The 27,751-nt window shown below is 46.0% G+C and overlaps 1 protein-coding gene and 1 long non-coding RNA gene across 2 annotated transcripts in view; one reads left to right on the top strand and one right to left on the bottom strand.

Moving 5' to 3' along the window:
• Positions 1–26,660, bottom strand: part of LOC146855025 (uncharacterized) — a 153,590-nt gene extending 126,930 nt beyond the window's left edge. Inside the window, exon 1 of the mRNA XM_085650551.1 lies at positions 26,548–26,660. Within this exon, the coding sequence (XP_085506677.1) occupies positions 26,548–26,576 (29 nt within the window). The 5' untranslated portion in view covers positions 26,577–26,660. The remainder of the gene's footprint in view (positions 1–26,547) is intronic.
• On the top strand, positions 5,688–8,260 carry LOC146855026 (uncharacterized). The gene is made up of 2 exons (XR_014980777.1): positions 5,688–7,114; positions 7,826–8,260. It is a non-coding gene; the product is annotated as an uncharacterized LOC146855026 (long non-coding RNA).
• Positions 26,661–27,751: the final 1,091 nt, after the last annotated feature.

The raw sequence follows: 27,751 nt of genomic DNA, 5'->3' as shown, positions 1-27,751 counted from the left end.
GAAAAGGGTTGGTTTTCAACCAATAGAAATGTGTGATTACATTTGAAAAAAAGGGGGAAGCACTGAGATTTGAAACTTACATGTATATGTGTGGAAAAATAGAGGGAAAGTTTGCCATTATCTGGTTCTGCTGAGAGGAGAGAGGTGAACACAACAGAGATCCTGGCTCTGATAATCTGCTGTTTGAGTGCCACATTTCTTTCACAACTAACTAATTTTAAAGGTGAGTTTAGAGTTTGAGAGGGGATGTATATGGTAAATTAAGAAATGAATAATAGAAAAGCAATTCTTTTTGTTGAAGTTGTGTTTATTATTTTCTGTTTTGGGAGAAATTTAAATGTGAGGAACATGTAAAATAATATGGACTATGTTTTCACGATAAATTAAGGTGTACTGGAAAAAAAAAGAATAGTTTAAGGGTTTGAGGTTGGACTCAGTAATGCAAATACATTCAGCATCACTAAGGCTGGTTGCCCTTGCTGGAATGTAGGCAGCCACCCAGGTTACACATGGTGGTGGTCTGAAAAAGCAGTTTGGACATGTGCATTTAAGAAAATCAAAAAGTGGTTTCATAATGTGTCGGTCTGTAAAAGTGATTTTCACTTGCCAAAAAAAAAAGAGCAGTAAGTGTGCTTTCAAATTGGCAAAGAAATTTCGTTTTGTGACTAATATGAAAACATGACTCTGTGTGGAAATAGTAATTACAGGCAGAGATTTATTGCGTATTACTCTGGTGATTTCACAGTTGCATTAGAAGGAAAGGGGGAGCCTTTTTTTGGTGCAGAAGCTTACGGTACGCGTACTAAAAAAATAATAAAAAAAAAAAAAAAAGTACTGCAAATAAATTTTACGTTTATTTTAAAAAATATATTAAAAAAAAACATATTAAAGAATTTTAAAAATTTAACCATAGTCTTTATAAAAGGTAAGAAAATTAAAATAAAAATATGTTAAAAAAAATAGAAGAAAAAAAAAACAATTAGCATTTAAAAAACCTTGCAAATTCACTGAAAAAACCATGGGTTTCACACACGTTATAGTTAGGACTTAGCATTTAAAAAACCTTAGAAATTCAGTGAAAAAACCATAGGTTTCACACACGTTATAGTTAGGAATTAGCATTTAAAAAACCTTAGAAATTCAGTGAAAAAAACCATAGGTTTCACACATGTTATAGTTAGCTGGACATTTTACTCGTAAAAAACCATTGAAATTGCCCCGTTATAGTTAGTTCAGCTAACTATAACTCGCGTGCCCGCAATGCACTGCTGATGACGTCACATATTACATCACTCATGACATGGTCAGTGACATCACTCATGACATCACTGATGACATCTCAAATGACATCACTGATGACATCATCCAGTGAATGTGTGTTTTTCTGAAAATTAAATATGTTTTATATATGTATATCTCAAGGTCGATGAAAGAATAAATGGGTATATTACTGTCTAAATGGATGATTTCTTATTGAAAAATTGATTGTGTAACTGACTGATTAAGTGTATCATAGTGAATACATGGCTTAGTGAGTAATGTTTAAATATATAAATATCTGTATCAGTCTCTCACTTTGTGTATAAGTGGCTGCATGGGTTGGTGAGTATCTACATGGGTGTCTATATAGGATATTAGTTGGTTTTTTGAGTATCAGTCTGAGTGTCTGCATGGTTCGGTGGGGGGTATCACGTAGTGCATAGGTGCATGAATGATTGACTCACTGTTTGTATGTGTTGATCAGAGCATGTGTGCAGGACTGCATGGGTGGATGAGTGTGTGTATGGGTGTGTTAGTGAGTGAATGACTGTCTCAATAGTGTCTTTATGAGTAACTACATATGTTTTAAACTAGTATATGTGACTATTGGTGTAAATAAGTGAGTATATGTGAGAGTGAGACATTGGAAGAGTTCCTGTATGAATAAGTATGTGTTTCTATAAGTGATTGTTTAAAAGACTAAGTATGTGTAAGTTTCCGTAGAAGTAAGTGTGGTGGTGTGTGAATAACTGTATATGCAAGTAAATGTATGTTTTATTCTTTATTAGCATGGGTGACTATGTGTGTGAGTAGCTCTATGGATAAGTGGCATTGTGTAACAGGATGTATAGGTGTATGAGTACATATGATAAGTGAGTACATGTATGAGTGACTGTATTGAACTGTTGGTGAATGAATGGATGTGTATGTGGATCTTAGAATTACTGAAGAGGTTGTTGTAACTGTTATTGGTATGTCCATTCTTTTGTAAATTTTAGTCTCTATTTTTGTATGTGTGTATCAAAGGTTATATTAGGGTGAGAGGAGGTCTGCCACTCTATCACAAGGATGATGTCATCAGTGATGTCATTTGAGATGTCATCAGTGATGTCATGAGTGATGTCACTGACCATGTCATGAGTGATGTAATATGTGACGTCATCAGCAGTGCATTGCGGGCGCGCGAGTTATAGTTAGCTGAACTAACTATAACGGGGCAATTTCAATGGTTTTTTACGAGTAAAATGTCCAGCTAACTATAACATGTGTGAAACCTATGGTTTTTTTCACTGAATATATATATATATATATTTGAAAGTGTTTCTCGCGCTGTCAGGACGCATGAAAAAGTCACACACAGGTTTTAATTTTCTCAGGAGTTCGTATTTAATGACTCAACGCGTTTGGACAGCACGGTCTTTGTCAATAAGTCATACAAAGACCAGGAAGTGGCAGTGTCTTTTCAAGTTAATAAACATAGAAAACACATTGCATATATTGCTAGCCTGCCACGTGGTTTAAAAGACAGACTTGCCAAAACTTTATCAATCTGATTTGAACAAAGTATGAAAATAATTTCAAACAGTTAAAATAAACACTGTTAATTCCTAATATATGCAAGGAGACAGTTTTTCATTGTGGCAATAAGTGACAATGCGCAAAACAAAAAGTTCTGAAAAATGAAAACGCCGAGTGGACTTGAACACTTCTATCGTTCTGTGCTCAGGTATATTGCATGCCCCATTTAAATTCTGTAACACGAGGTTTACATTGGGGGCACGAGAGATGAATTAATAAATGAAAGTTTGTGCAGTGACTGGCAAGTGCCTGTGATTGCATGTCCTGTTGATACCACAGTAGGTGCAAGTGGATGAGGCACTGGGTTAAGTCCACTCCTGGTACCACTAAAAACCAAAGGTTAGCATCAGTTTCTGCGGAGGTGAAATGGCGTGAATTGGCGTGGCCCAGTGGCAGGGGAGCAAGTAGGGGAGAGGGAGATAAGGATGGGTAATGCCATTAGATACATTGTGAATAATTCCTGGTACAGAGAAGGGGGAAGGAAAGGGGGGAGATGGAGGGGGGCTCTACCATATTACTGTGGAGTAATAGGAGGCGCTGGTTATTCTCAGTTCAGCCTAAGTGGACATGGAGGTCCTCCTCATGGTTGAGGCCTTCCGGGGTCTTACTTTGCAGCTTCACTATATATTCAGATTCCAGGTGTTGCAGATGACGTTCCCGATCTCCCCCTCTTGCTGATGCAGGAACCCTGTCAATGCCAAAATATGAGATTTTAGAGCTGATATCTTTGACATCCGAGTGAACCAAATCACAATGCTTAGCAATGGTGTGAGACACGTTGCTGTTTTTGATTGTGCGCACATGCTCTAGAACACGTTTTTTGACCGGGAAGATGGTGCTCCCCACATAGCGAAGACCACAAATGCAAATCAAGACAGATACAACAAACTCAGTATTGCAGTTTATAAAAACATTAATCCTCCCTGATTTTCCATTAGGAAGGTTAAAAGTTTTCACATTTGTACTGTTGTTGCATGCTTTGCACCGCCCACACTTGTGGAATCCTGGGAGTTCCCTCAACCAGGTCCCGTGTGTTTTAGTTTTCACGGAAAGGTGACTGTGTACCAGCAAGTCCTTTAAGGACTGACACTTTCTGTATATTATAATGTGGTGATGGGCTGACCAGTTTTCCAATGATTACATCATTTCTGACTATGTGCCAATGTTTGCGTATTATTCGATGGATTTCTTGTGAGGCATGGTTAAAAGTGGTAATGAGTCTCACTTCATGTTTGCCACCTTCACTCTTCTTTGGAAGGAGTAAACTGTTTCTGTTTCAGCTGTCTGCTTTTCAGTGACTATTCTGATGGTTTTGGCCGAATAGCCTCTTCTTCTAAAACAACCCCTCATGTTCTTGGCTTCTTTCTCGTAGGAATCAGTCGTGCTGCAGTTTCGTTTCGCTCTTAATAGCTCCCCATACGGAATGCTATTCTTCAGACCTGTCGGGTGATGGCTATGTGCATGTAAAATACTGTTGCTCGATGTTGGCTTCCTGTACATACTGGTATGTAGTGTCCCTAGTTTAACCTCCACTAAAATGTCTAGGAACTCGATGCTGTGATGGTCGGTTTTGCTGGTGAATTTAAATTATTCACTGAGAGTCCTTGAATAAACCCATCCAAGGCGTCCTGTGGACCATCCCAAATCAGAAAAATATCGTCGATGTAGCGGGTCCACAGGCGTAACTAGGCTTGAAGCAACTTCCTGTGGCAGTACCAGTGTACTGTTCATACCAGTCATCCTCAAACAAAAAACAGTTATTGTGTAGGCAGAAGTGTAGCATGCGCATCAAAAGCATAGTGTGGTCGTACATGGTGATTGGTCTATCTCTTAAGTAATATTTACAAGCCTCCAGGCCCAGATCATGCTCAATACAGGTGTATAGGGTAACAACATCTATTGTTGCCAGTATGTAGGTGTCTTTCCACAGAATCTCCTGTATCTTTGACAGGAAGACCATGGTGTCTCTTCAATAGGACGGTAGGTTGAGGACGTAGGGACAAAGAAAATAGTCTAGATAGACGGAAGTATTTTCAAGGAGGCTTTGATTGGCTGAGATGATCGGCCTGCCTGGAGGGTCTGTGGGATGTTTATGCACCTTCGGTAACATATAAAAGACTGAGGTGACTGGTTTGCGCACCAAAAGACACAGGAACTCGTTTTGACTGAGCATGTCATTCTTGCGCCAGTCATGCAGCATTTTATGATATTCCTGTACAGTTTTGTTGTACCTCCCCAGGCTTGATCTCAGATAGCACCCTGAGAATTCAAGTTGTCGCTTGGCCTCCATTCTGTACTTGTTAATATCCCAAAGGACCACATTTCCCCCTTTGTAAGAGGGCTTGATCACAAAGTTTGTGGCCTGTTTCAAAGACTGCAAACCTTTCCTTTGTGCTGAGGTTAGATTCCTTGCAAAATTAGTGCCATCTTATTTCCAAAGATCCAATAAGTCATGTAGCACTGTCTCTTGGAATGTATCTATTCCATCATGCAGTGTAATCGGGTTGAATTTAGATCTGGGTTTGAAATAATTTCTGGATCCTTTGCTGACCTCCTTATCCATACTGATTAGCAGGTCACGATCCGTTTCCCAGTCTCTGGTTCCCAATTAAAATTCCCTCATAGTTGCTAAGGTCTCAATGTAACCCACGGATAAAGCAGCTTCCCTGGGGGTGGGGGTATTATCTGTTAGTGTGGCATTTGCTTGGCCTCTGTTATGTTTTAAGGTATATACAGGCACATGCATCAAACCTTTTTGCGATCGCAAACGGTGCGAATCGCAAAAATAGGCCGTTTGCGATCGCAAAAGTCAGTGTTGAAATGCATCAACTGTATATTTGCGAAAATCCATTTTTTCGCAAATATAAGGAATCGCAAAACATTCTGCGAATCAAATAGCGAATCGGTATTAGCGTGTCCCAATTAGCGAATCGCAAACAACGATTCGCTAAATGTATGCATGACAAATCGCAAATAGCGATTTCCATGAAAATCGCAAATTAGCGATCGCTAAATAAGAAGGATCACAACCAGGTGGTAATCATGAGTGCAAATCACAGACAGGTGAAAACCAACTGAAACCCATTTAAACACACCCAGAATGAGCCAGCACTGTTCACAATGGCAGGGATTTACCTGATGGCGAGGAGGATGAGGCTGCAGGCTGCCGCACAGAGACGGAGGCGAATGAATGAGCGCATCTTCAGAGTCCGCATAACTTTGCTAGGCCAGCAAGAGGATGAGATATACGACAAGTATAGGCTCAATGCAGCAATGATCCATGATCTAATCAATGAATTGGACCCCATAATGCAACGACAGACACGTAGGACCAATGCCATCCCAACGCATGTGCAGGTCCTATGTTGCCTACACCTTCTGGCGTCAGGCAGTTTTCAGGGGGTCATTGCTGTTGCGGGAGGTGTGTCACAAAGCGCACTTTCAAGAATATTGAAAGCATTCCTTGATGCCATGATGGCCGTGATCGGGTCTCATATCAAGTTCCCTACCACCGCGCTTGACCTTGCAAAAACCAAACAGGAGTTCTACCAGATAGCTCGTTTCCCACATGTTTTGGGTTGTATTGATTGCACCCACGTTGCAATATGTCCCCCTGCAACACAGGAATATATATATAGAAATAGGAAATGTTACCATTCCCTCAATATTCAGGTCGTTTGCAATGCCAAAAACATTATCACTGACATTGTTGCGCAATTTCCAGGGAGTGCACATGACTCTTATATCTTCAGGCAAAGTGGCATACACACCCGTCTTGTCAGGGGAGAATTTGGAGAGGGACATCTGCTTGGTAAATATGTGTTATAGTTTATCACTGTCATTGTACGTATGTCAATGTGAAGCTGCCACTGACTCTTTGCTCCATTACATGTAGGTGACAGCGCATACGCCTTGCGTAATTACCTAATGACGCCTTACCTCAATCCCACAACTGCCAATCAACAGAGGTACAATGCAGCACATATGTCGACAAGGAACATCATAGAGCGCACATTTGGGCTGTTGAAGAGCCGATTCAGATGTCTACATAAGACCGGTGGAGCACTGAAGTACAACCCTGAACAATGCTGCAAGATAGTAGCGGCATGTGCCATGCTGCACAACATAGCGACAAGGGGAGGAATGGACATCGAGGTGTCTGACAGCGATTCGGAGGATGGGAACCAGCAAGTGCCACAACACCATGCAGCACAAGGGGCAGGCGCAGCAGAAGGGCGTAGGAGAAGATTTGACATCACACAAAATTATTTCTGAGGTGAGTAATGATGACACAGAAACTGACTATTGCTATCAAAGTATTCTTTAATTAAATAAAATTGCCATGAGTGTTCAAGCACACTTGTAATCTGACCAGTGCAATGGACATAAGTGGTTTGCAAATGTCAATTCACTTGTCAGTCTGTGAAAAGTCAAATCCAAATAAATGGTTACGTCACCATAGTGGAATGCACTTGTACATGCCAGTCTAGCGCTTTTTCCCACGAACACCCAGACGCCTGTCAGACCCAGCATTGTCATCCGTTATGTTGGAAGCGGCGGGGGTACTGCTGCGTGTGTTGCGTCTTCCTGCAGTGCGGACTGGAACAGCCACACTACTTAGGCTTGAGCCACCCTCACTACCCTCTTCGGGCGTCGAATTGTTGGCCGCAATTGTGGAAGCATTTAGCAAATCAACTGCATTGGTGACCTGGTCCAGTGCTTTAGCCACATCGCCGCTCCAATGGCACATTTCAGTTTGCATGGTCACAGACCTACGCGCCAGCAGTGCAGTTGTCGTGGCCAATCTATTGTTTGATTTAGCAAACATTTTCAATTGCACCATTAGTTGACGATGCTGTCTCTTCTGGGATACATTTCCCTCATGCATCACCTTGCTCAGTTGCTGCACACTTTCTGACAGTACTGCTATGTTGCTAGCCATCTTGCCAACTTGCAATTGTACTAATCGTGTGTTTTTTGTCTGCAGGCGCTGCATACGGAGCATCTGTCCCTCAAGACCACCCCAGACATCACTTGGTTGCTCCTCCTGCTGTGTCCTGAGTGCTCTTCCTCTCCTACGCCGGGCTCTGTGATTAGTTCTGGGGACCTGTGGTTGTGTTTTTGTGATGGAAGTTGTCTGGCCATGGCTGCCACCTGGTGTTGCATCAGCCTCATCATCTTCACACTCCATGGTGACTAGGGATGGAACAGTAGCCCTGCGTGACTTTGTTGGACGTGAGGGATTTATTTGCACCACAGGTGTGTCCATCTGTTCACCTGCGCTGGTGTCCTGCATGTCTGGGGAATCGCTATCCACATCTTCTACACGTTGCGCATCTGTGAGGTGAAACAGTGCAACACTGTATTATTTCATGTCTGTGATATTAATTGCACAGTAATAAATATCTGCCTTTGTAAATGATTTTATACTCTATTAAGCTTTTTTGGGTTGTTACTCTGAGATTTGACATTTTAACTGCTTGACCTGACTACATCTCCCATAATGCCCCTCACCTACTGAACGCATTGTGTACTGGATGTTCAGGGTCTGCACTTGGGCTGTACTGTGGTCGAGTTCTACCTTTACATTTTGTAACACTAAGAAAACATACATTCATCTTACCTTCAGATGTGTTTGCTGCTCCGGACGTGTCCAGCTGGGTCACACCAACAACAGCTTCTGGCTGGATGGTGGATTCAATCAAGTCCTCCATGGGAGTGTTCCCAGTGTCTGTTGGTGTTCCCCCTCCTGTCTTCTTTGCCTCCTTCAGGCGGTCAGCTATGCGCACCTTAGCCCGACTGCGCAAGTCGTACCATCGTTTTTTGAGTTCTTCAATGGTGCGGTGTGTCACCCCAATGGCATTGACCCTGTTTTGGATCCGGAGCCAGATTTTCCTTTTCTCCTGCTCTGCCACTTTCAATGATGCCTTTCCAAACAGCTTGTCATGGCTGTGGACTACTCCCTCAATGAGGGTGTCAATTTCTTTTTCTGCAAATTTAATTTTGCGTTTCCTGCCTGTTTGGCTCTCCTCTGCTGTTTGTGAGGCTTCCATTTGATATCACAGGTTTCTCTTCTGTCTCTGTCACACTCCTGTTCTGCTCCCAGAGCCAGCTCCCTCCTCTCCCTGACACTGTGCACTGGAAATGAGGCTGGTGCTGCTCACTTCCTGGTTGTGATGTCATCAGGATGCATCAAAAAGCGACTTCGGTATTAGCGATTTCGCTAATTGCGAAATCGCTAATAGCGAGTTCGCAAATGCCGAAATCGCAATTTATTTAGCGATTTTTAGCGATTCGCAATATTCTCGCAATGTTTTTGTTGCATCGTGTTTTGCGAGTCTTTATTTGCGATTCCTTAAAATTCGCAAATAAGGACTCGCAAACTCTCTTTTTGATGCATGTGCCTGATAGTTTCAGCAATTTAAGTTTGCGCAAAAACAGAAACAGATCAATGCGGGTTTTGGCAAAGTCAAAATTGGCTGTGGGGCAGAAAGATAGGCCTAATTCTAAGACCGATCTTTCCTCAGGGGTGATGACATGGGGGGAAAGGTTAATAATAGAAAGGTTTGATTGCTCACCCATCATTTGTTCCTCTTGGATCGCCTGATGCCTCTCCCATGTGGCGTTGAGCTGTTGCTGGCTTTCGCCCCCTCTCCTGCTTCTTCTCTTTTGTCTTGTTCTTTGCCTCCTCCTTTTCCTCTTCCCCGCGCTGGTTTTTTGGAGGCGCTGAGGCTCAATTGCATAAAACGGTATTCCTCCAACGTTGTGAAGGGTCCTCTATTCGGTCCCAATGCCGTGTACCTTTCCTCGTCATCTGAAGGTGCGGCAGAGCTTGAGCCTGAGGTCTCTGATTCTTGTGCTCGAAGCGCTTCAATTTTCTTGTAATCCTTTCTTATGGCGCCAAACTTCCGGCTGAAGGTTAGGATGCTACCCTGCGCATAATCATTCCTATCCCTTATAAACTTCCAGCATTTCCTTGCCTTGATGCCGTCTTCATATTTTGTTAGTCTTATCTCCAGGTCTTTGATAAAGTGTCTCATCCACTTGCACCTACTGTGGCATCAACAGGATATGCAATCACAGGCACTTGCCAATCACTGCACAAACTTTCATTTATTAATTCATCTCTCGTGCCCCCAATATAAACCTTGTGTTACAGAATTTAAATGGGGCATGCAATATAACTGAGCACAGAACGATAGAAGTGTTCACCGCCACTCGGCGTTTTCATTTTTCAGAACTTTTTGTTTTGCGCGTTGTCACTTATTGCCACAATGAATTTACTTGAAAAACTGTCTCCTTGCATATATTAGGAATTAACAGTGTTTATTTTAACAGTTTGAAATTATTTTCATACTTTGTTCAAATCAGATTGATAAAGTTTTGGCAAGTCTGTCTTTTAAACCACGTAGCAGGCTAGCAATATATGCAATGTGTATCTATGTTTATTAACTTTTAACAGGAAATGCTTGAAAAAATACTGCCACTTCCTGGTCTTTGTATGACTTATTGACAAAGACCGTGCTGTCCCAACGCGTCGAGTCATTAAATACGAACTCCTGAGAAAATGAAAACCTGTGTGCGACTTTTTCTTGCGTCCTGACAGCGCGAGAAACACTTTAAAATATTACAGCGGGTCCAGCGCCCGCCCGTCTGCACCAACCCCGCCAGGTGGAAGTAATTGGATGTAAGGCTGGAATTCGCTTCGCATATCTATATATATGTATATATTTATATACATGTATATAGATTCTCGCTCCTTAGTTGCACCAACCCAGCGCACACATGATCGGTGATTTTCTCGGCGGGGGTGCTCCCTCCTTCAATATCAGCTCCATACTGTCAATCGGTAATTGTACCCTGTTTCACGGAAGACAGCACTCATGCGGGAGAGTTCCGATAGTATATTTATTTCGGGAACTCTGGGCGCACAACAGACGCGTTTCGGCAGGTCGCCTTTCTCGATGTTTTAGCACGAAATGCCGGTATCGCCATTACTTTAAATTCATTCTCAGCACTAGCAAAGTGCAACTAGCACAGTGAAAGGACTAATCCAGCAGATCCCCACAATATGAGTGCCAGATGACAGTCTGGAGCTGATATTGAAGGCGGGAGCACCCCCGCCGAGACAAGCACCGTTCATGTGTGCGCTGGGTTGGTGCAACTAAGGAGCGAGAATTGGATATTTCCTGCCGCACCGGGATACACAGGGTTATTGGATCAGTGGATCTACATCTATCCGTCAGACCGGGAGATTGCGGTCGGGTCCGTGGGGGCATATGGACCGGGTGAGAGATCAGACTTCCTGGTAAGGTGCCGGTGGCACAGCGGATTTTACCTGTGGACACTCTGTTATCGCAAGAATTAGGGGGAACAGTGGCTATTGTAACTGTGTATGCAGTTTTAAGATTATACAACATGTTCTGTGAAACGGAGCGCCAGGAGGCGGCACAAAATATGTTTCGAAAACGCAACGGAAACAGTACAGGGGAGAGCAATGAAGGGACACTGTCAACGAATCTAACCACCAAATTTACCGCTCTGGAAAGATTATATGAGCGGGAGATTAGAAAATGGTGGGAGGCCACCTCATTACAAAACCATATAGAGGTTAATCGAGTGCCACGAGGCCTACGTATTTACACTGTTCCCTCATATGAAAATCCCGACCCTCGCTTATTGGACCAGTGGGTAGAACATACGGCCCAGTCCTGTAAGGGAATGCTGGCCATACTCGTGAGATTTGCATGGGGTGATCGGGATAAAGCATTGGTAACAATCAAAGAATTGGAGGATGACTTACTAAAAGAACTAGATCAAATAAAGGTGAAGAGACAAGAGAATCAATGAAAAAACGATAAAAAATTTATGAACAAAAAATTAAAAAACGTAAAGAAGAGAAATTTGAACGCGATGAGCGTGATTACAATCTTGGACGAGTACTGACCTTTGCCCAAAAATATGATAATACAAAAAAGGAGCTAAAGAAGAAGCCGACACAGTTACCAACAGACTCTCGTGATACCACTGAATCAGACATCACAGGAGGTGAGACATCAAGCGAAGACATCGAGAGAGGCCATAATGTTGAGGCCACCCCTTTTCACGAAGAGTTCAAATTGATCCGCAAACAACAACAAAAGGGGGGCAAGGGCAAACCCCCGGAATACTCGGCAAGAGGAAGACGAAGACGAGGCGGGGGGGCAGGGGCCGTAAGAAACGATCACTCAACCCGCAGCAAGAAGAGCTTCAACAAGCGGAGGTAGATGAAAATAATCTAACAATCATCAATTTGACACCCAAGATCTTAACAGAAACTGAAAAATCGGTTTTGAAAATAGGACTTTCTTTTTGTCCCCAACGTAAAATGGAATTTGCACAAACTAGAATTGATTTGTTTAATTTTATTCGCAAGTTGAAACTACACAAATATTTCAAGTTAAAACCAGTTGCGAATAAGAGTAAATCCATAGTCATTGGTGGAATAGAGAATCCTGTTGGAGATCTAACAGGCATGGAAATTGGGATACTACGAACTACGGACAATATGCTAGAAGTTAATGTGGAGGCTGGTGAAACAACCATTAGCCAAACGCAACTATTGGCTGATCTTGATATCCCACAGATAGGTGGACAGAGTCCGTTCAAACCCACATCTGTTTTTCTTCCACAAATGCCCACGGATACGGTGGATATATTTTCAGATCTGGTCATGAAGGACTTGATACGCCTTCGGAGCGAAGGAAAATATCGCAGGGGTAACAACAATATCTCTAAAAAACAACAATTGGCATTAGAAAAACTGTGCAAGGATGGTACGTTGATTTGTAAACCTTCGGCCAAAGGAGGGAATATTGTTCTACTTACCCAAGAGCAATATCATCAGGAGGTCTGTCGTCAACTAACTGACATTTCCTATTATGAAAAAACTAATGTGAAACTTTACAATCAGGGTGTCACTGATTACCATCTTATGATATCTACATGGTATAGGAAGAATCTGTTGGACGTGGAAGAACATTTATTTTTTAGATGTTTGAATCCAACGATTTCGACCTTTTATTATTTACCAAAGGTTCACAAGGACATAACAAACCCTCCTGGTAGGCCCATTGTGGCATCAATGGGCAGTTTAACTGAACATTTGTCCATATCCATAGATCACTTTTTATTCCAACAGGTGGTACAATTGAAATCGTATCTAAGGGATTGTGCACATAGAAAAAGTGAAATGGGAAGAAGGATTTTGTCTCATGGTACTGGATATTGCCAGTCTTTATACTTGCATATACTTGCATAGCTCACACTGATGGGTTGAAAGCAGTACATTTTCTTCAAGCCAATCGCCCATTATGTTTTATTGATCATAATGCCATGCTTATTGAGTTCATTGATTTTTGCTTGACTCATAATACATTTATCTATCAGAAACAGCTATACGCAAATCTTTTCGTGGGCTGGTGGGAGGAGCAGGTGGCCTCGGTCGAACCCAATAAGATCTGGACAGACAGAATTGTGGTATGGCATCGATATGTCGATGACCTCTTTGTCATTTTCAAGGGCTCTCCTGAACAAACATTCGAGTATATAGAAGTTCTGAATGCTAATGATGTCAACTTGAAATTCACAGGGGAAGTCAGTACAGAAACAGTACATTATCTAGATCTCAGTGTATTTATAGCAGATTGCAAACTGCATACTAAATTGTATCGTAAACCTACAGCAGGTAATGCCATCTTACACTCTTCAAGTAGTCATCCCAAAAAACTGATTGATAGTATCCCCTATGGAGAACTATTACGCATAAGGAGAAATAATACCAGAGATCTTGATTTTGAACTATCAGCTCATGAAAGTATGCATCGTTTCAGACAGAGAGGTTACAGTGAGGAAGTACTGATTAAAGCTATGAATAAGGTCAAATGTATGAACAGAAGAGACCTCTTGAGTGATCACTTTAAGCCCAAGGAAGAGGACAATAAAGGAAAATTTAGGATGATTACCACATTCGCTAAAGATGCGGGTCATCTTAAACGTATTCTGAAAAAGAACTGGCCGACCCTCCTATCAGATACCGTTATAGAGATTTACCTCCGAACCCTTTGGTCACATTCAAGAAAGCAAGATCTCTTCAGGATACTTTGGTCCACAGTTATCAAAACATTGTAGATTGAAAATCACCCTTTGGGGTACCCAATGGATTTTATCCCTGTGGTAAATGCAAAGCATGTAAGAGAAGTAAACTGGTCTTGTCATATAGCATCCCAGGCCTTACAGTACCTAAGAAAATAACAAAGTTTCTCACCTGTACCACTCCATATACGGTATACTGTCTGACATGTCCGTGTGGGCTCCGATATATTGGGAGTACCATACATCCCGCTAAGATTCGGATTCTCGAACATTTGCGGGCAATTTCAAATGCAGATGAGTCTTACCCTGTTGCGCGACATTTTCATCAATGTCATAAACGTGACAGAGATTTATTGACATACTTTTGTTTAGATCATGTACCCATTAACCCAAGGGGGAGGATAGAATTCAAAGACTTAGACGTCTTGAGTCACGCTACATTATTGATCTACAGAGTAAGAATCCTCAAGGTCTAAACAGCAGTGAGGAATTGGCTGTAAGACAGTGAAGTAACAATACCCACTTTATCTGTATAAGTAGCACTTTTCAGTAAGGAATGATGTTAATTCCGTATATTTTGCATTTTGTTTAACTACAACACCCACAATGCAACATTAATGGCATTTTGAAGTAACTGTATAAAACCAAGAAAGGGAAAAGGGACCATTGTAACAGTCTACCGTGACCAGGAACTACGGTTCGAAACGCGTAGGAGGGTTACTATCTGAGATTAAACCAACATCTCTATCATCGAGAGGAGTGCCGCGTCTTTTTTCAATTGTGTGGAATTAATACCGAGATCGTGTCCTGATCTCGACGTGTGCACCGGCTGGAAAGGTGCTCCTTCCGTGCGGGACACTTGTGTGGATATAGATATATATATAGATATATATATAATATGTATATATATATATATATATGTTAATATATATAAATATATACACGAACCTCTTTCTTGCGAATGAGTAGAGACCACACCGGGGAACAGTAGGGAAGCAGCTTTATTCCTTTGAGGGGCGAATGCATTTCGGCTGCACATCAGCCTTCGTCAGCGCCATAATGTCCAGGAGGCTTTCACTTCACGATCCTGAGTCCTGCTGCCCTCTTATTGGCTGAGGGCCCGCTCCGCCCCCTGTGGTAGACTGCTCACCTGTTGTCAGTTCGAGTGGTGCTGAAGAACTGCAACTCCCAGAAAGCAAGGTAAAATCCAGGTAGGTAATGCGTGAGGGGTGTAACGCCTGGTGGATGAGCGGAATGGCAGGATAGTTCGTTTTGAAACCAATTTCCCGTTTTATAAAGGAACATCACGCCTCCTTGGGTCCCCCGACCGCCTCAGCCTCAGAGATCAGGGATTGTATCTGGCAGGGGCAACGATGACAATGCACGCCGCCCAACATGGGGTTGGGTAACCTCATGACTGCCGTCTTTCCTCTCCAAAATCCATGGCGGGTCCCGATCTTCCAATAACTTGGATGCACAGACTGCCACTGCAACAGCGACGAAGCCAGTAATCACCGGGCCAACAGGTGAGGCGGGGGTCTCTAAAACCGTGTTTCTGGCACACACGGAAACTAAATACACGAACCTCTTTCTTGCGAATGAGTAGAGACCACACCGGGGAACAGTAGGGAAGCAGCTTTATTCCTTTGAGGGGCGAATGCATTTCGGCTGCACATCAGCCTTCGTCAGCGCCATAATGTCCAGGAGGCTTTCACTTCACGATCCTGAGTCCTGCTGCCCTCTTGTTGGCTGAGGGCCCGCTCCACCCCCTGTGGTAGACTGCTCACCTCTTGTCAGTTCGAGTGGTGTTGAAGAACTGCAACTCCCAGAAAGCAAGGTAAAATCCAGGTAGGTAATGCGTGAGGGGTGTAACGCCTGGTGGATGAGCGGAATGGCAGGATAGTTCGTTTTGAAACCAATTTCCCGTTTTGTAAAGGAACATCACGCCTCCTTGGGTCCCCCGACCGCCTCAGCCTCAGACATCAGGGATTGTATCTGGCAGGGGCAACGATGACAATGCACGTCGCCCAACATGGGGTTGGGTAACCTCATGACTGCTGTCTTTCCTCTCCAAAATCCATGGCGGGTCCCGATCTTCCAATAACTTGGATGCACAGACTGCCACTGCAACAGCGACGAAGCCAGTAATCACCGGGCCAACTGGTGAGGCGGGGGTCTCTAAAACCGTGTTTCTGGCACACACAGAAACTAAATACACGAACCTCTTTCTTGCGAATGAGTAGAGACCACACCGGGGAACAGTAGGGAAGCAGCTTTATTCCTTTGAGGGGCGAATGCATTTCGGCTGCACATCAGCCTTCGTCAGCGCCATAATGTCCAGGAGGCTTTCACTTCACGATCCTGAGTCCTTCTGCCCTCTTATTGGCAGAGGGCCCGCTCCGCCCCCTGTGGTAGACTGCTCACCTGTTGTCAGTTCGAGTGGTGTTGAAGAACTGCAACTCCCAGAAATGTATATAATATATAAATATATATATATACATTTATATTTTAAAGAATTCAAATATTTGTAATATTTTAATAAAAGTTAAGGGTTTAATTAATTACATAACTATCATTCTCAATATACATTAATTATGTATGTATTTTGTACTACTATATATATGTATATATAAAGCTACACATATATTTGTATATCTATTCACGCGCTTGCCAGTAGCGCGTTTACAGAAGACCCGTCACACAAGCGGCCTGTGGACATATTGGCAAAGTGTTTCGTTTTTGTTCCGAGGTATTGGAAATTCACAGGCCCGCCACAGGACTTGGCCAGACTAGTGGCTGCTGCGATTAGCAGACCGTCACTGCACGGGGGCGCAGGATCATTGTACCTGCACGTCACGGCCCTGTTTGGTCTTTGCTCTGTTGGTGGTGACGTTGGGGACTCAAGGCGGCCATAAACACCCCAAATATGAGTTTCACTCGGCAAACCTGAGCCCCCTCCCTTCCTTGGCATACCAGCGCTCACAGCAGCATTTTACAGCTCCGTTAAGAACACCTACCAGAGCGATGGCAGCTGGGATTTGAAGTCCCTCATTAACGGACCACAGCTGCAAGCAGTTACCGACGGAGCACGTCATATTCCAGCCAATGGGAATGCCGAGGCATCTTTCAAGAGGGGAGCGAGCAACACCCAGTGTATTCAGGCATCTGAGGAAGGCTTACGCCGAAATGCATAATGCCTGTCACGGTGAATAAATGGTTGCCAATCAGTATCCCGCTGTGTCTTCTGGTCTTTCTTTTGATGGACGTTCCTGCATCTATTCACGCGCTTGCCAGTAGCGCGTTTACAGAAGACCCGTCACACAAGCGGCCTGTGGACATATTGGCAAAGTGTTTCGTTTTTGTTCCGAGGTATTGGAAATTCACAGGCCCGCCACAGGACTTGGCCAGACTAGTGGCTGCTGCGATTAGCAGACCGTCACTGCACGGGGGCGCAGGATCATTGTACCTGCACGTCACGGCCCTGTTTGGTCTTTGCTCTGTTGGTGGTGACGTTGGGGACTCAAGGCGGCCATAAACACCCCAAATATGAGTTTCACTCGGCAAACCTGAGCCCCCTCCCTTCCTTGGCATACCAGCGCTCACAGCAGCATTTTACAGCTCCGTTAAGAACACCTACCAGAGCGATGGCAGCTGGGATTTGAAGTCCCTCATTAACGGACCACAGCTGCAAGCAGTTACCGACGGAGCACGTCATATTCCAGCCAATGGGAATGCCGAGGCATCTTTCAAGAGGGGAGCGAGCAACACCCAGTGTATTCAGGCATCTGAGGAAGGCTTACGCCGAAATGCATAATGCCTGTCACGGTGAATAAATGGTTGCCAATCAGTATCCCGCTGTGTCTTCTGGTCTTTCTTTTGATGGACGTTCCTGCATCTATTCACGCGCTTGCCAGTAGCGCGTTTACAGAAGACCCGTCACACAAGCGGCCTGTGGACATATTGGCAAAGTGTTTCGTTTTTGTTCCGAGGTATTGGAAATTCACAGGCCCGCCACAGGACTTGGCCAGACTAGTGGCTGCTGCGATTAGCAGACCGTCACTGCACGGGGGCGCAGGATCATTGTACCTGCACGTCACGGCCCTGTTTGGTCTTTGCTCTGTTGGTGGTGACGTTGGGGACTCAAGGCGGCCATAAACACCCCAAATATGAGTTTCACTCGGCAAACCTGAGCCCCCTCCCTTCCTTGGCATACCAGCGCTCACAGCAGCATTTTACAGCTCCGTTAAGAACACCTACCAGAGCGATGGCAGCTGGGATTTGAAGTCCCTCATTAACGGACCACAGCTGCAAGCAGTTACCGACGGAGCACGTCATATTCCAGCCAATGGGAATGCCGAGGCATCTTTCAAGAGGGGAGCGAGCAACACCCAGTGTATTCAGGCATCTGAGGAAGGCTTACGCCGAAATGCATAATGCCTGTCACGGTGAATAAATGGTTGCCAATCAGTATCCCGCTGTGTCTTCTGGTCTTTCTTTTGATGGACGTTCCTGCATCTATTCACGCGCTTGCCAGTAGCGCGTTTACAGAAGACCCGTCACACAAGCGGCCTGTGGACATATTGGCAAAGTGTTTCGTTTTTGTTCCGAGGTATTGGAAATTCACAGGCCCGCCACAGGACTTGGCCAGACTAGTGGCTGCTGCGATTAGCAGACCGTCACTGCACGGGGGCGCAGGATCATTGTACCTGCACGTCACGGCCCTGTTTGGTCTTTGCTCTGTTGGTGGTGACGTTGGGGACTCAAGGCGGCCATAAACACCCCAAATATGAGTTTCACTCGGCAAACCTGAGCCCCCTCCCTTCCTTGGCATACCAGCGCTCACAGCAGCATTTTACAGCTCCGTTAAGAACACCTACCAGAGCGATGGCAGCTGGGATTTGAAGTCCCTCATTAACGGACCACAGCTGCAAGCAGTTACCGACGGAGCACGTCATTTTCCAGCCAATGGGAATGCCGAGGCATCTTTCAAGAGGGGAGCGAGCAACACCCAGTGTATTCAGGCATCTGAGGAAGGCTTACGCCGAAATGCAAAATGCCTGTCACGGTGAATAAATGGTTGCCAATCAGTATCCCGCTGTGTCTTCTGGTCTTTCTTTTGATGGACGTTCCTGCATCTATTCACGCGCTTGCCAGTAGCGCGTTTACAGAAGACCCGTCACACAAGCGGCCTGTGGACATATTGGCAAAGTGTTTCGTTTTTGTTCCGAGGTATTGGAAATTCACAGGCCCGCCACAGGACTTGGCCAGACTAGTGGCTGCTGCGATTAGCAGACCGTCACTGCACGGGGGCGCAGGATCATTGTACCTGCACGTCACGGCCCTGTTTGGTCTTTGCTCTGTTGGTGGTGACGTTGGGGACTCAAGGCGGCCATAAACACCCCAAATATGAGTTTCACTCGGCAAACCTGAGCCCCCTCCCTTCCTTGGCATACCAGCGCTCACAGCAGCATTTTACAGCTCCGTTAAGAACACCTACCAGAGCGATGGCAGCTGGGATTTGAAGTCCCTCATTAACGGACCACAGCTGCAAGCAGTTACCGACGGAGCACGTCATATTCCAGCCAATGGGAATGCCGAGGCATCTTTCAAGAGGGGAGCGAGCAACACCCAGTGTATTCAGGCATCTGAGGAAGGCTTACGCCGAAATGCATAATGCCTGTCACGGTGAATAAATGGTTGCCAATCAGTATCCCGCTGTGTCTTCTGGTCTTTCTTTTGATGGACGTTCCTGCATCTATTCACGCGCTTGCCAGTAGCGCGTTTACAGAAGACCCGTCACACAAGCGGCCTGTGGACATATTGGCAAAGTGTTTCGTTTTTGTTCCGAGGTATTGGAAATTCACAGGCCCGCCACAGGACTTGGCCAGACTAGTGGCTGCTGCGATTAGCAGACCGTCACTGCACGGGGGCGCAGGATCATTGTACCTGCACGTCACGGCCCTGTTTGGTCTTTGCTCTGTTGGTGGTGACGTTGGGGACTCAAGGCGGCCATAAACACCCCAAATATGAGTTTCACTCGGCAAACCTGAGCCCCCTCCCTTCCTTGGCATACCAGCGCTCACAGCAGCATTTTACAGCTCCGTTAAGAACACCTACCAGAGCGATGGCAGCTGGGATTTGAAGTCCCTCATTAACGGACCACAGCTGCAAGCAGTTACCGACGGAGCACGTCATATTCCAGCCAATGGGAATGCCGAGGCATCTTTCAAGAGGGGAGCGAGCAACACCCAGTGTATTCAGGCATCTGAGGAAGGCTTACGCCGAAATGCATAATGCCTGTCACGGTGAATAAATGGTTGCCAATCAGTATCCCGCTGTGTCTTCTGGTCTTTCTTTTGATGGACGTTCCTGCATCTATTCACGCGCTTGCCAGTAGCGCGTTTACAGAAGACCCGTCACACAAGCGGCCTGTGGACATATTGGCAAAGTGTTTCGTTTTTGTTCCGAGGTATTGGAAATTCACAGGCCCGCCACAGGACTTGGCCAGACTAGTGGCTGCTGCGATTAGCAGACCGTCACTGCACGGGGGCGCAGGATCATTGTACCTGCACGTCACGGCCCTGTTTGGTCTTTGCTCTGTTGGTGGTGACGTTGGGGACTCAAGGCGGCCATAAACACCCCAAATAAGAGTTTCACTCGGCAAACCTGAGCCCCCTCCCTTCCTTGGCATACCAGCGCTCACAGCAGCATTTTACAGCTCCGTTAAGAACACCTACCAGAGCGATGGCAGCTGAGATTTGAAGTCCCTCATTAACGGACCACAGCTGCAAGCAGTTACCGACGGAGCACGTCATATTCCAGCCAATGGGAATGCCGAGGCATCTTTCAAGAGGGGAGCGAGCAACACCCAGTGTATTCAGGCATCTGAGGAAGGCTTACGCCGAAATGCATAATGCCTGTCACGGTGAATAAATGGTTGCCAATCAGTATCCCGCTGTGTCTTCTGGTCTTTCTTTTGATGGACGTTCCTGCATCTATTCACGCGCTTGCCAGTAGCGCGTTTACAGAAGACCCGTCACACAAGCGGCCTGTGGACATATTGGCAAAGTGTTTCGTTTTTGTTCCGAGGTATTGGAAATTCACAGGCCCGCCACAGGACTTGGCCAGACTAGTGGCTGCTGCGATTAGCAGACCGTCACTGCACGGGGGCGCAGGATCATTGTACCTGCACGTCACGGCCCTGTTTGGTCTTTGCTCTGTTGGTGGTGACGTTGGGGACTCAAGGCGGCCATAAACACCCCAAATATGAGTTTCACTCGGCAAACCTGAGCCCCCTCCCTTCCTTGGCATACCAGCGCTCACAGCAGCATTTTACAGCTCCGTTAAGAACACCTACCAGAGCGATGGCAGCTGGGATTTGAAGTCCCTCATTAACGGACCACAGCTGCAAGCAGTTACCGACGGAGCACGTCATATTCCAGCCAATGGGAATGCCGAGGCATCTTTCAAGAGGGGAGCGAGCAACACCCAGTGTATTCAGGCATCTGAGGAAGGCTTACGCCGAAATGCATAATGCCTGTCACGGTGAATAAATGGTTGCCAATCAGTATCCCGCTGTGTCTTCTGGTCTTTCTTTTGATGGACGTTCCTGCATCTATTCACGCGCTTGCCAGTAGCGCGTTTACAGAAGACCCGTCACACAAGCGGCCTGTGGACATATTGGCAAAGTGTTTCGTTTTTGTTCCGAGGTATTGGAAATTCACAGGCCCGCCACAGGACTTGGCCAGACTAGTGGCTGCTGCGATTAGCAGACCGTCACTGCACGGGGGCGCAGGATCATTGTACCTGCACGTCACGGCCCTGTTTGGTCTTTGCTCTGTTGGTGGTGACGTTGGGGACTCAAGGCGGCCATAAACACCCCAAATATGAGTTTCACTCGGCAAACCTGAGCCCCCTCCCTTCCTTGGCATACCAGCGCTCACAGCAGCATTTTACAGCTCCGTTAAGAACACCTACCAGAGCGATGGCAGCTGGGATTTGAAGTCCCTCATTAACGGACCACAGCTGCAAGCAGTTACCGACGGAGCACGTCATTTTCCAGCCAATGGGAATGCCGAGGCATCTTTCAAGAGGGGAGCGAGCAACACCCAGTGTATTCAGGCATCTGAGGAAGGCTTACGCCGAAATGCAAAATGCCTGTCACGGTGAATAAATGGTTGCCAATCAGTATCCCGCTGTGTCTTCTGGTCTTTCTTTTGATGGACGTTCCTGCATCTATTCACGCGCTTGCCAGTAGCGCGTTTACAGAAGACCCGTCACACAAGCGGCCTGTGGACATATTGGCAAAGTGTTTCGTTTTTGTTCCGAGGTATTGGAAATTCACAGGCCCGCCACAGGACTTGGCCAGACTAGTGGCTGCTGCGATTAGCAGACCGTCACTGCACGGGGGCGCAGGATCATTGTACCTGCACGTCACGGCCCTGTTTGGTCTTTGCTCTGTTGGTGGTGACGTTGGGGACTCAAGGCGGCCATAAACACCCCAAATATGAGTTTCACTCGGCAAACCTGAGCCCCCTCCCTTCCTTGGCATACCAGCGCTCACAGCAGCATTTTACAGCTCCGTTAAGAACACCTACCAGAGCGATGGCAGCTGGGATTTGAAGTCCCTCATTAATGGACCACAGCTGCAAGCAGTTACCGACGGAGCACGTCATATTCCAGCCAATGGGAATGCCGAGGCATCTTTCAAGAGGGGAGCGAGCAACACCCAGTGTATTCAGGCATCTGAGGAAGGCTTACGCCGAAATGCATAATGCCTGTCACGGTGAATAAATGGTTGCCAATCAGTATCCCGCTGTGTCTTCTGGTCTTTCTTTTGATGGACGTTCCTGCATCTATTCACGCGCTTGCCAGTAGCGCGTTTACAGAAGACCCGTCACACAAGCGGCCTGTGGACATATTGGCAAAGTGTTTCGTTTTTGTTCCGAGGTATTGGAAATTCACAGGCCCGCCACAGGACTTGGCCAGACTAGTGGCTGCTGCGATTAGCAGACCGTCACTGCACGGGGGCGCAGGATCATTGTACCTGCACGTCACGGCCCTGTTTGGTCTTTGCTCTGTTGGTGGTGACGTTGGGGACTCAAGGCGGCCATAAACACCCCAAATATGAGTTTCACTCGGCAAACCTGAGCCCCCTCCCTTCCTTGGCATACCAGCGCTCACAGCAGCATTTTACAGCTCCGTTAAGAACACCTACCAGAGCGATGGCAGCTGGGATTTGAAGTCCCTCATTAATGGACCACAGCTGCAAGCAGTTACCGACGGAGCACGTCATATTCCAGCCAATGGGAATGCCGAGGCATCTTTCAAGAGGGGAGCGAGCAACACCCAGTGTATTCAGGCATCTGAGGAAGGCTTACGCCGAAATGCATAATGCCTGTCACGGTGAATAAATGGTTGCCAATCAGTATCCGGCTGTGTCTTCTGGTCTTTCTTTTGATGGACGTTCCTGCATCTATTCACGCGCTTGCCAGTAGCGCGTTTACAGAAGACCCGTCACACAAGCGGCCTGTGGACATATTGGCAAAGTGTTTCGTTTTTGTTCCGAGGTATTGGAAATTCACAGGCCCGCCACAGGACTTGGCCAGACTAGTGGCTGCTGCGATTAGCAGACCGTTACTGCACGGGGGCGCAGGATCATTGTACCTGCACGTCACGGCCCTGTTTGGTCTTTGCTCTGTTGGTGGTGACGTTGGGGACTCAAGGCGGCCATAAACACCCCAAATATGAGTTTCACTCGGCAAACCTGAGCCCCCTCCCTTCCTTGGCATACCAGCGCTCACAGCAGCATTTTACAGCTCCGTTAAGAACACCTACCAGAGCGATGGCAGCTGGGATTTGAAGTCCCTCATTAACGGACCACAGCTGCAAGCAGTTACCGACGGAGCACGTCATATTCCAGCCAATGGGAATGCCGAGGCATCTTTCAAGAGGGGAGCGAGCAACACCCAGTGTATTCAGGCATCTGAGGAAGGCTTACGCCGAAATGCATAATGCCTGTCACGGTGAATAAATGGTTGCCAATCAGTATCCCGCTGTGTCTTCTGGTCTTTCTTGTGATGGACGTTCCTGCATCTATTCACGCGCTTGCCAGTAGCGCGTTTACAGAAGACCCGTCACACAAGCGGCCTGTGGACATATTGGCAAAGTGTTTCGTTTTTGTTCCGAGGTATTGGAAATTCACAGGCCCGCCACAGGACTTGGCCAGACTAGTGGCTGCTGCGATTAGCAGACCGTCACTGCACGGGGGCGCAGGATCATTGTACCTGCACGTCACGGCCCTGTTTGGTCTTTGCTCTGTTGGTGGTGACGTTGGGGACTCAAGGCGGCCATAAACACCCCAAATATGAGTTTCACTCGGCAAACCTGAGCCCCCTCCCTTCCTTGGCATACCAGCGCTCACAGCAGCATTTTACAGCTCCGTTAAGAACACCTACCAGAGCGATGGCAGCTGGGATTTGAAGTCCCTCATTAACGGACCACAGCTGCAAGCAGTTACCGACGGAGCACGTCATATTCCAGCCAATGGGAATGCCGAGGCATCTTTCAAGAGGGGAGCGAGCAACACCCAGTGTATTCAGGCATCTGAGGAAGGCTTACGCCATAATGCATAATGCCTGTCACGGTGAATAAATGGTTGCCAATCAGTATCCCGCTGTGTCTTCTGGTCTTTCTTTTGATGGACGTTCCTGCATCTATTCACGCGCTTGCCAGTAGCGCGTTTACAGAAGACCCGTCACACAAGCGGCCTGTGGACATATTGGCAAAGTGTTTCGTTTTTGTTCCGAGGTATTGGAAATTCACAGGCCCGCCACAGGACTTGGCCAGACTAGTGGCTGCTGCGATTAGCAGACCGTCACTGCACGGGGGCGCAGGATCATTGTACCTGCACGTCACGGCCCTGTTTGGTCTTTGCTCTGTTGGTGGTGACGTTGGGGACTCAAGGCGGCCATAAACACCCCAAATATGAGTTTCACTCGGCAAACCTGAGCCCCCTCCCTTCCTTGGCATACCAGCGCTCACAGCAGCATTTTACAGCTCCGTTAAGAACACCTACCAGAGCGATGGCAGCTGGGATTTGAAGTCCCTCATTAACGGACCACAGCTGCAAGCAGTTACCGACGGAGCACGTCATATTCCAGCCAATGGGAATGCCGAGGCATCTTTCAAGAGGGGAGCGAGCAACACCCAGTGTATTCAGGCATCTGAGGAAGGCTTACGCCGAAATGCATAATGCCTGTCACGGTGAATAAATGGTTGCCAATCAGTATCCCGCTGTGTCTTCTGGTCTTTCTTTTGATGGACGTTCCTGCATCTATTCACGCGCTTGCCAGTAGCGCGTTTACAGAAGACCCGTCACACAAGCGGCCTGTGGACATATTGGCAAAGTGTTTCGTTTTTGTTCCAAGGTATTGGAAATTCACAGGCCCGCCACAGGACTTGGCCAGACTAGTGGCTGCTGCGATTAGCAGACCGTCACTGCACGGGGGCGCAGGATCATTGTACCTGCACGTCACGGCCCTGTTTGGTCTTTGCTCTGTTGGTGGTGACGTTGGGGACTCAAGGCGGCCATAAACACCCCAAATATGAGTTTCACTCGGCAAACCTGAGCCCCCTCCCTTCCTTGGCATACCAGCGCTCACAGCAGCATTTTACAGCTCCGTTAAGAACACCTACCAGAGCGATGGCAGCTGGGATTTGAAGTCCCTCATTAACGGACCACAGCTGCAAGCAGTTACCGACGGAGCACGTCATATTCCAGCCAATGGGAATGCCGAGGCATCTTTCAAGAGGGGAGCGAGCAACACCCAGTGTATTCAGGCATCTGAGGAAGGCTTACGCCGAAATGCATAATGCCTGTCACGGTGAATAAATGGTTGCCAATCAGTATCCCGCTGTGTCTTTTGGTCTTTCTTTTGATGGACGTTCCTGCATATATTTGTATATGTATCTATACATTTATATAAAGTTTAGTGATAACATCATTATGTATAATTCTTGATTAGTTTAGTATTTTAATAAATAATGACCCTAAAAAAAACTAAATGAAACTTTAATTCTTAAACTATATTTAAATTTAATACACATATAGTTGATGAGTTGCAGTCCTTTAACATGCTATAACATGGTTTAACATTTTAGTTTATCAGTTCCTAATTATAAATATTTTACACTTATTTTATCCCTGTTCTTTCCCATACATCTCCACCTCCACCAACAGGTGAGTAGTCACTACTTGTAATTTTACACTCGTAAATATTATTATAAGAAACACCACTGGGTGGAGACATATAGACCTACACTTTGGCATACTTTGGCATACATCTCCACTCGGAAATGGCCAATAGCAAATAAGTGGAGCAATACACCTAAATATGGTAGTACAAAGACACATGAGTAAATATACACTGGTATATTTACCTTGGGGAATTGGCCCAGTGGACTTTCTTAATCATAGTGGGTGCCAAAGGTTTATCTTCTTTTCGAAATATTCAATTGCAGGAAATGCCGCAAAGTCCTGAGCCACAATGATATTGATACTGTGCTATTTTGTACCTGGGTACTGTTGGCTGTTGAACTTCCATCCCAGGTTCTTCATTGTTCTGATTCGGATGATTTTCAGGAAATTCACATTGATTCACATATGGAGAGATCCTCTGACTTCTGTCACTCAGTTTCTGTAAAATATTTAATTTACTTCTTTAAACTTTTTGAGTGAATATATTAAATGCTAGGTAAAATGACATTAACAACACCCAAACAAATGCATAATAGGTTCAGCATGAAAGAGCACTCCACAGCTATACATTGCTTATCTTAGGAAAACCATAAATCAGAACACAGGAACAAAGTTTCTGTGACCCCATAAACACATTACGCAAAGGATTGACACACTGGTTTCTTTTAGAAAATGGGGCTATCTTGGTTGCCATACTGGGGTTAGGAGAAGTGACCAAAGAAGCCATGTTGTAAAATAGGATATTGAAGCACAAGTTGACAATTTATTTGGCACATTGTTTTATTTGTGTGGATGTTAGAACTGTCAGCCTTGGGTTGGTCTTCCCCCAAACATTTTGCCTCTCCTACTCCATTCTGCTGAACTTATTTTTGTTGGCCTTAGGACTCTGTGCACTTTACCACTGCTAACCAGTCCCGTAAAACATGGTGAAATTGGCTTATACCCAATTGGCATATTTAATTTACCTGTAAGTCCCCTGCAGAGTGGTATACCACATACCCAGGGCCTGTAAATTAAATTTTACTAGTGGGCCTGCAGAACATATTGTGCCACCTACTCAAAAACATGCCCCAGGCTTGACATTGCAGCATGAATGCTGTATTAAACGGCCATGTCGACTTGGCATTTAAATCCCATTGCCAAGCCTTAAACTTGCCTTTTATTACATTTAAGTCTGTGCTCCCGCTGCTGAAAGGGCCCCGGATCCAAATATCCTGAGCCCATGCATCGGCCACCAAGGAGGCAAAGGGGGGAGCCCCTGGACTGAGGGGTGGGGCAGCTGCATGACCCCTGGGCAGTGCAATCACCAAAAACAGGAGACAAATTGTTGCGAGCGGCACGGCTAAGATGGCGACCTGTGAGCCGTAAAGCCATTTGCGAGGCAGGCGGCTCATAAGAACGCACCGAAGCACCAAGGAGAGTGACTCCAGAATCAAGAGTTGAGACGACCACATGGCCTCCATGGCCCCCCTGAGCAGCAAAGTGCCTGACTGCAGGGGTAGGCACCAGCCATGGCATCAC

This window comes from Triturus cristatus, chromosome 4_1 (genome assembly GCF_964204655.1).
Source record: "Triturus cristatus chromosome 4_1, aTriCri1.1, whole genome shotgun sequence".
NCBI classification, from domain to species: Eukaryota; Metazoa; Chordata; class Amphibia; order Caudata; family Salamandridae; genus Triturus; species Triturus cristatus.
The sequence above is the reverse complement of the archived record's forward strand: the minus strand, read 5'-3'. Positions and strand labels throughout refer to the sequence as shown.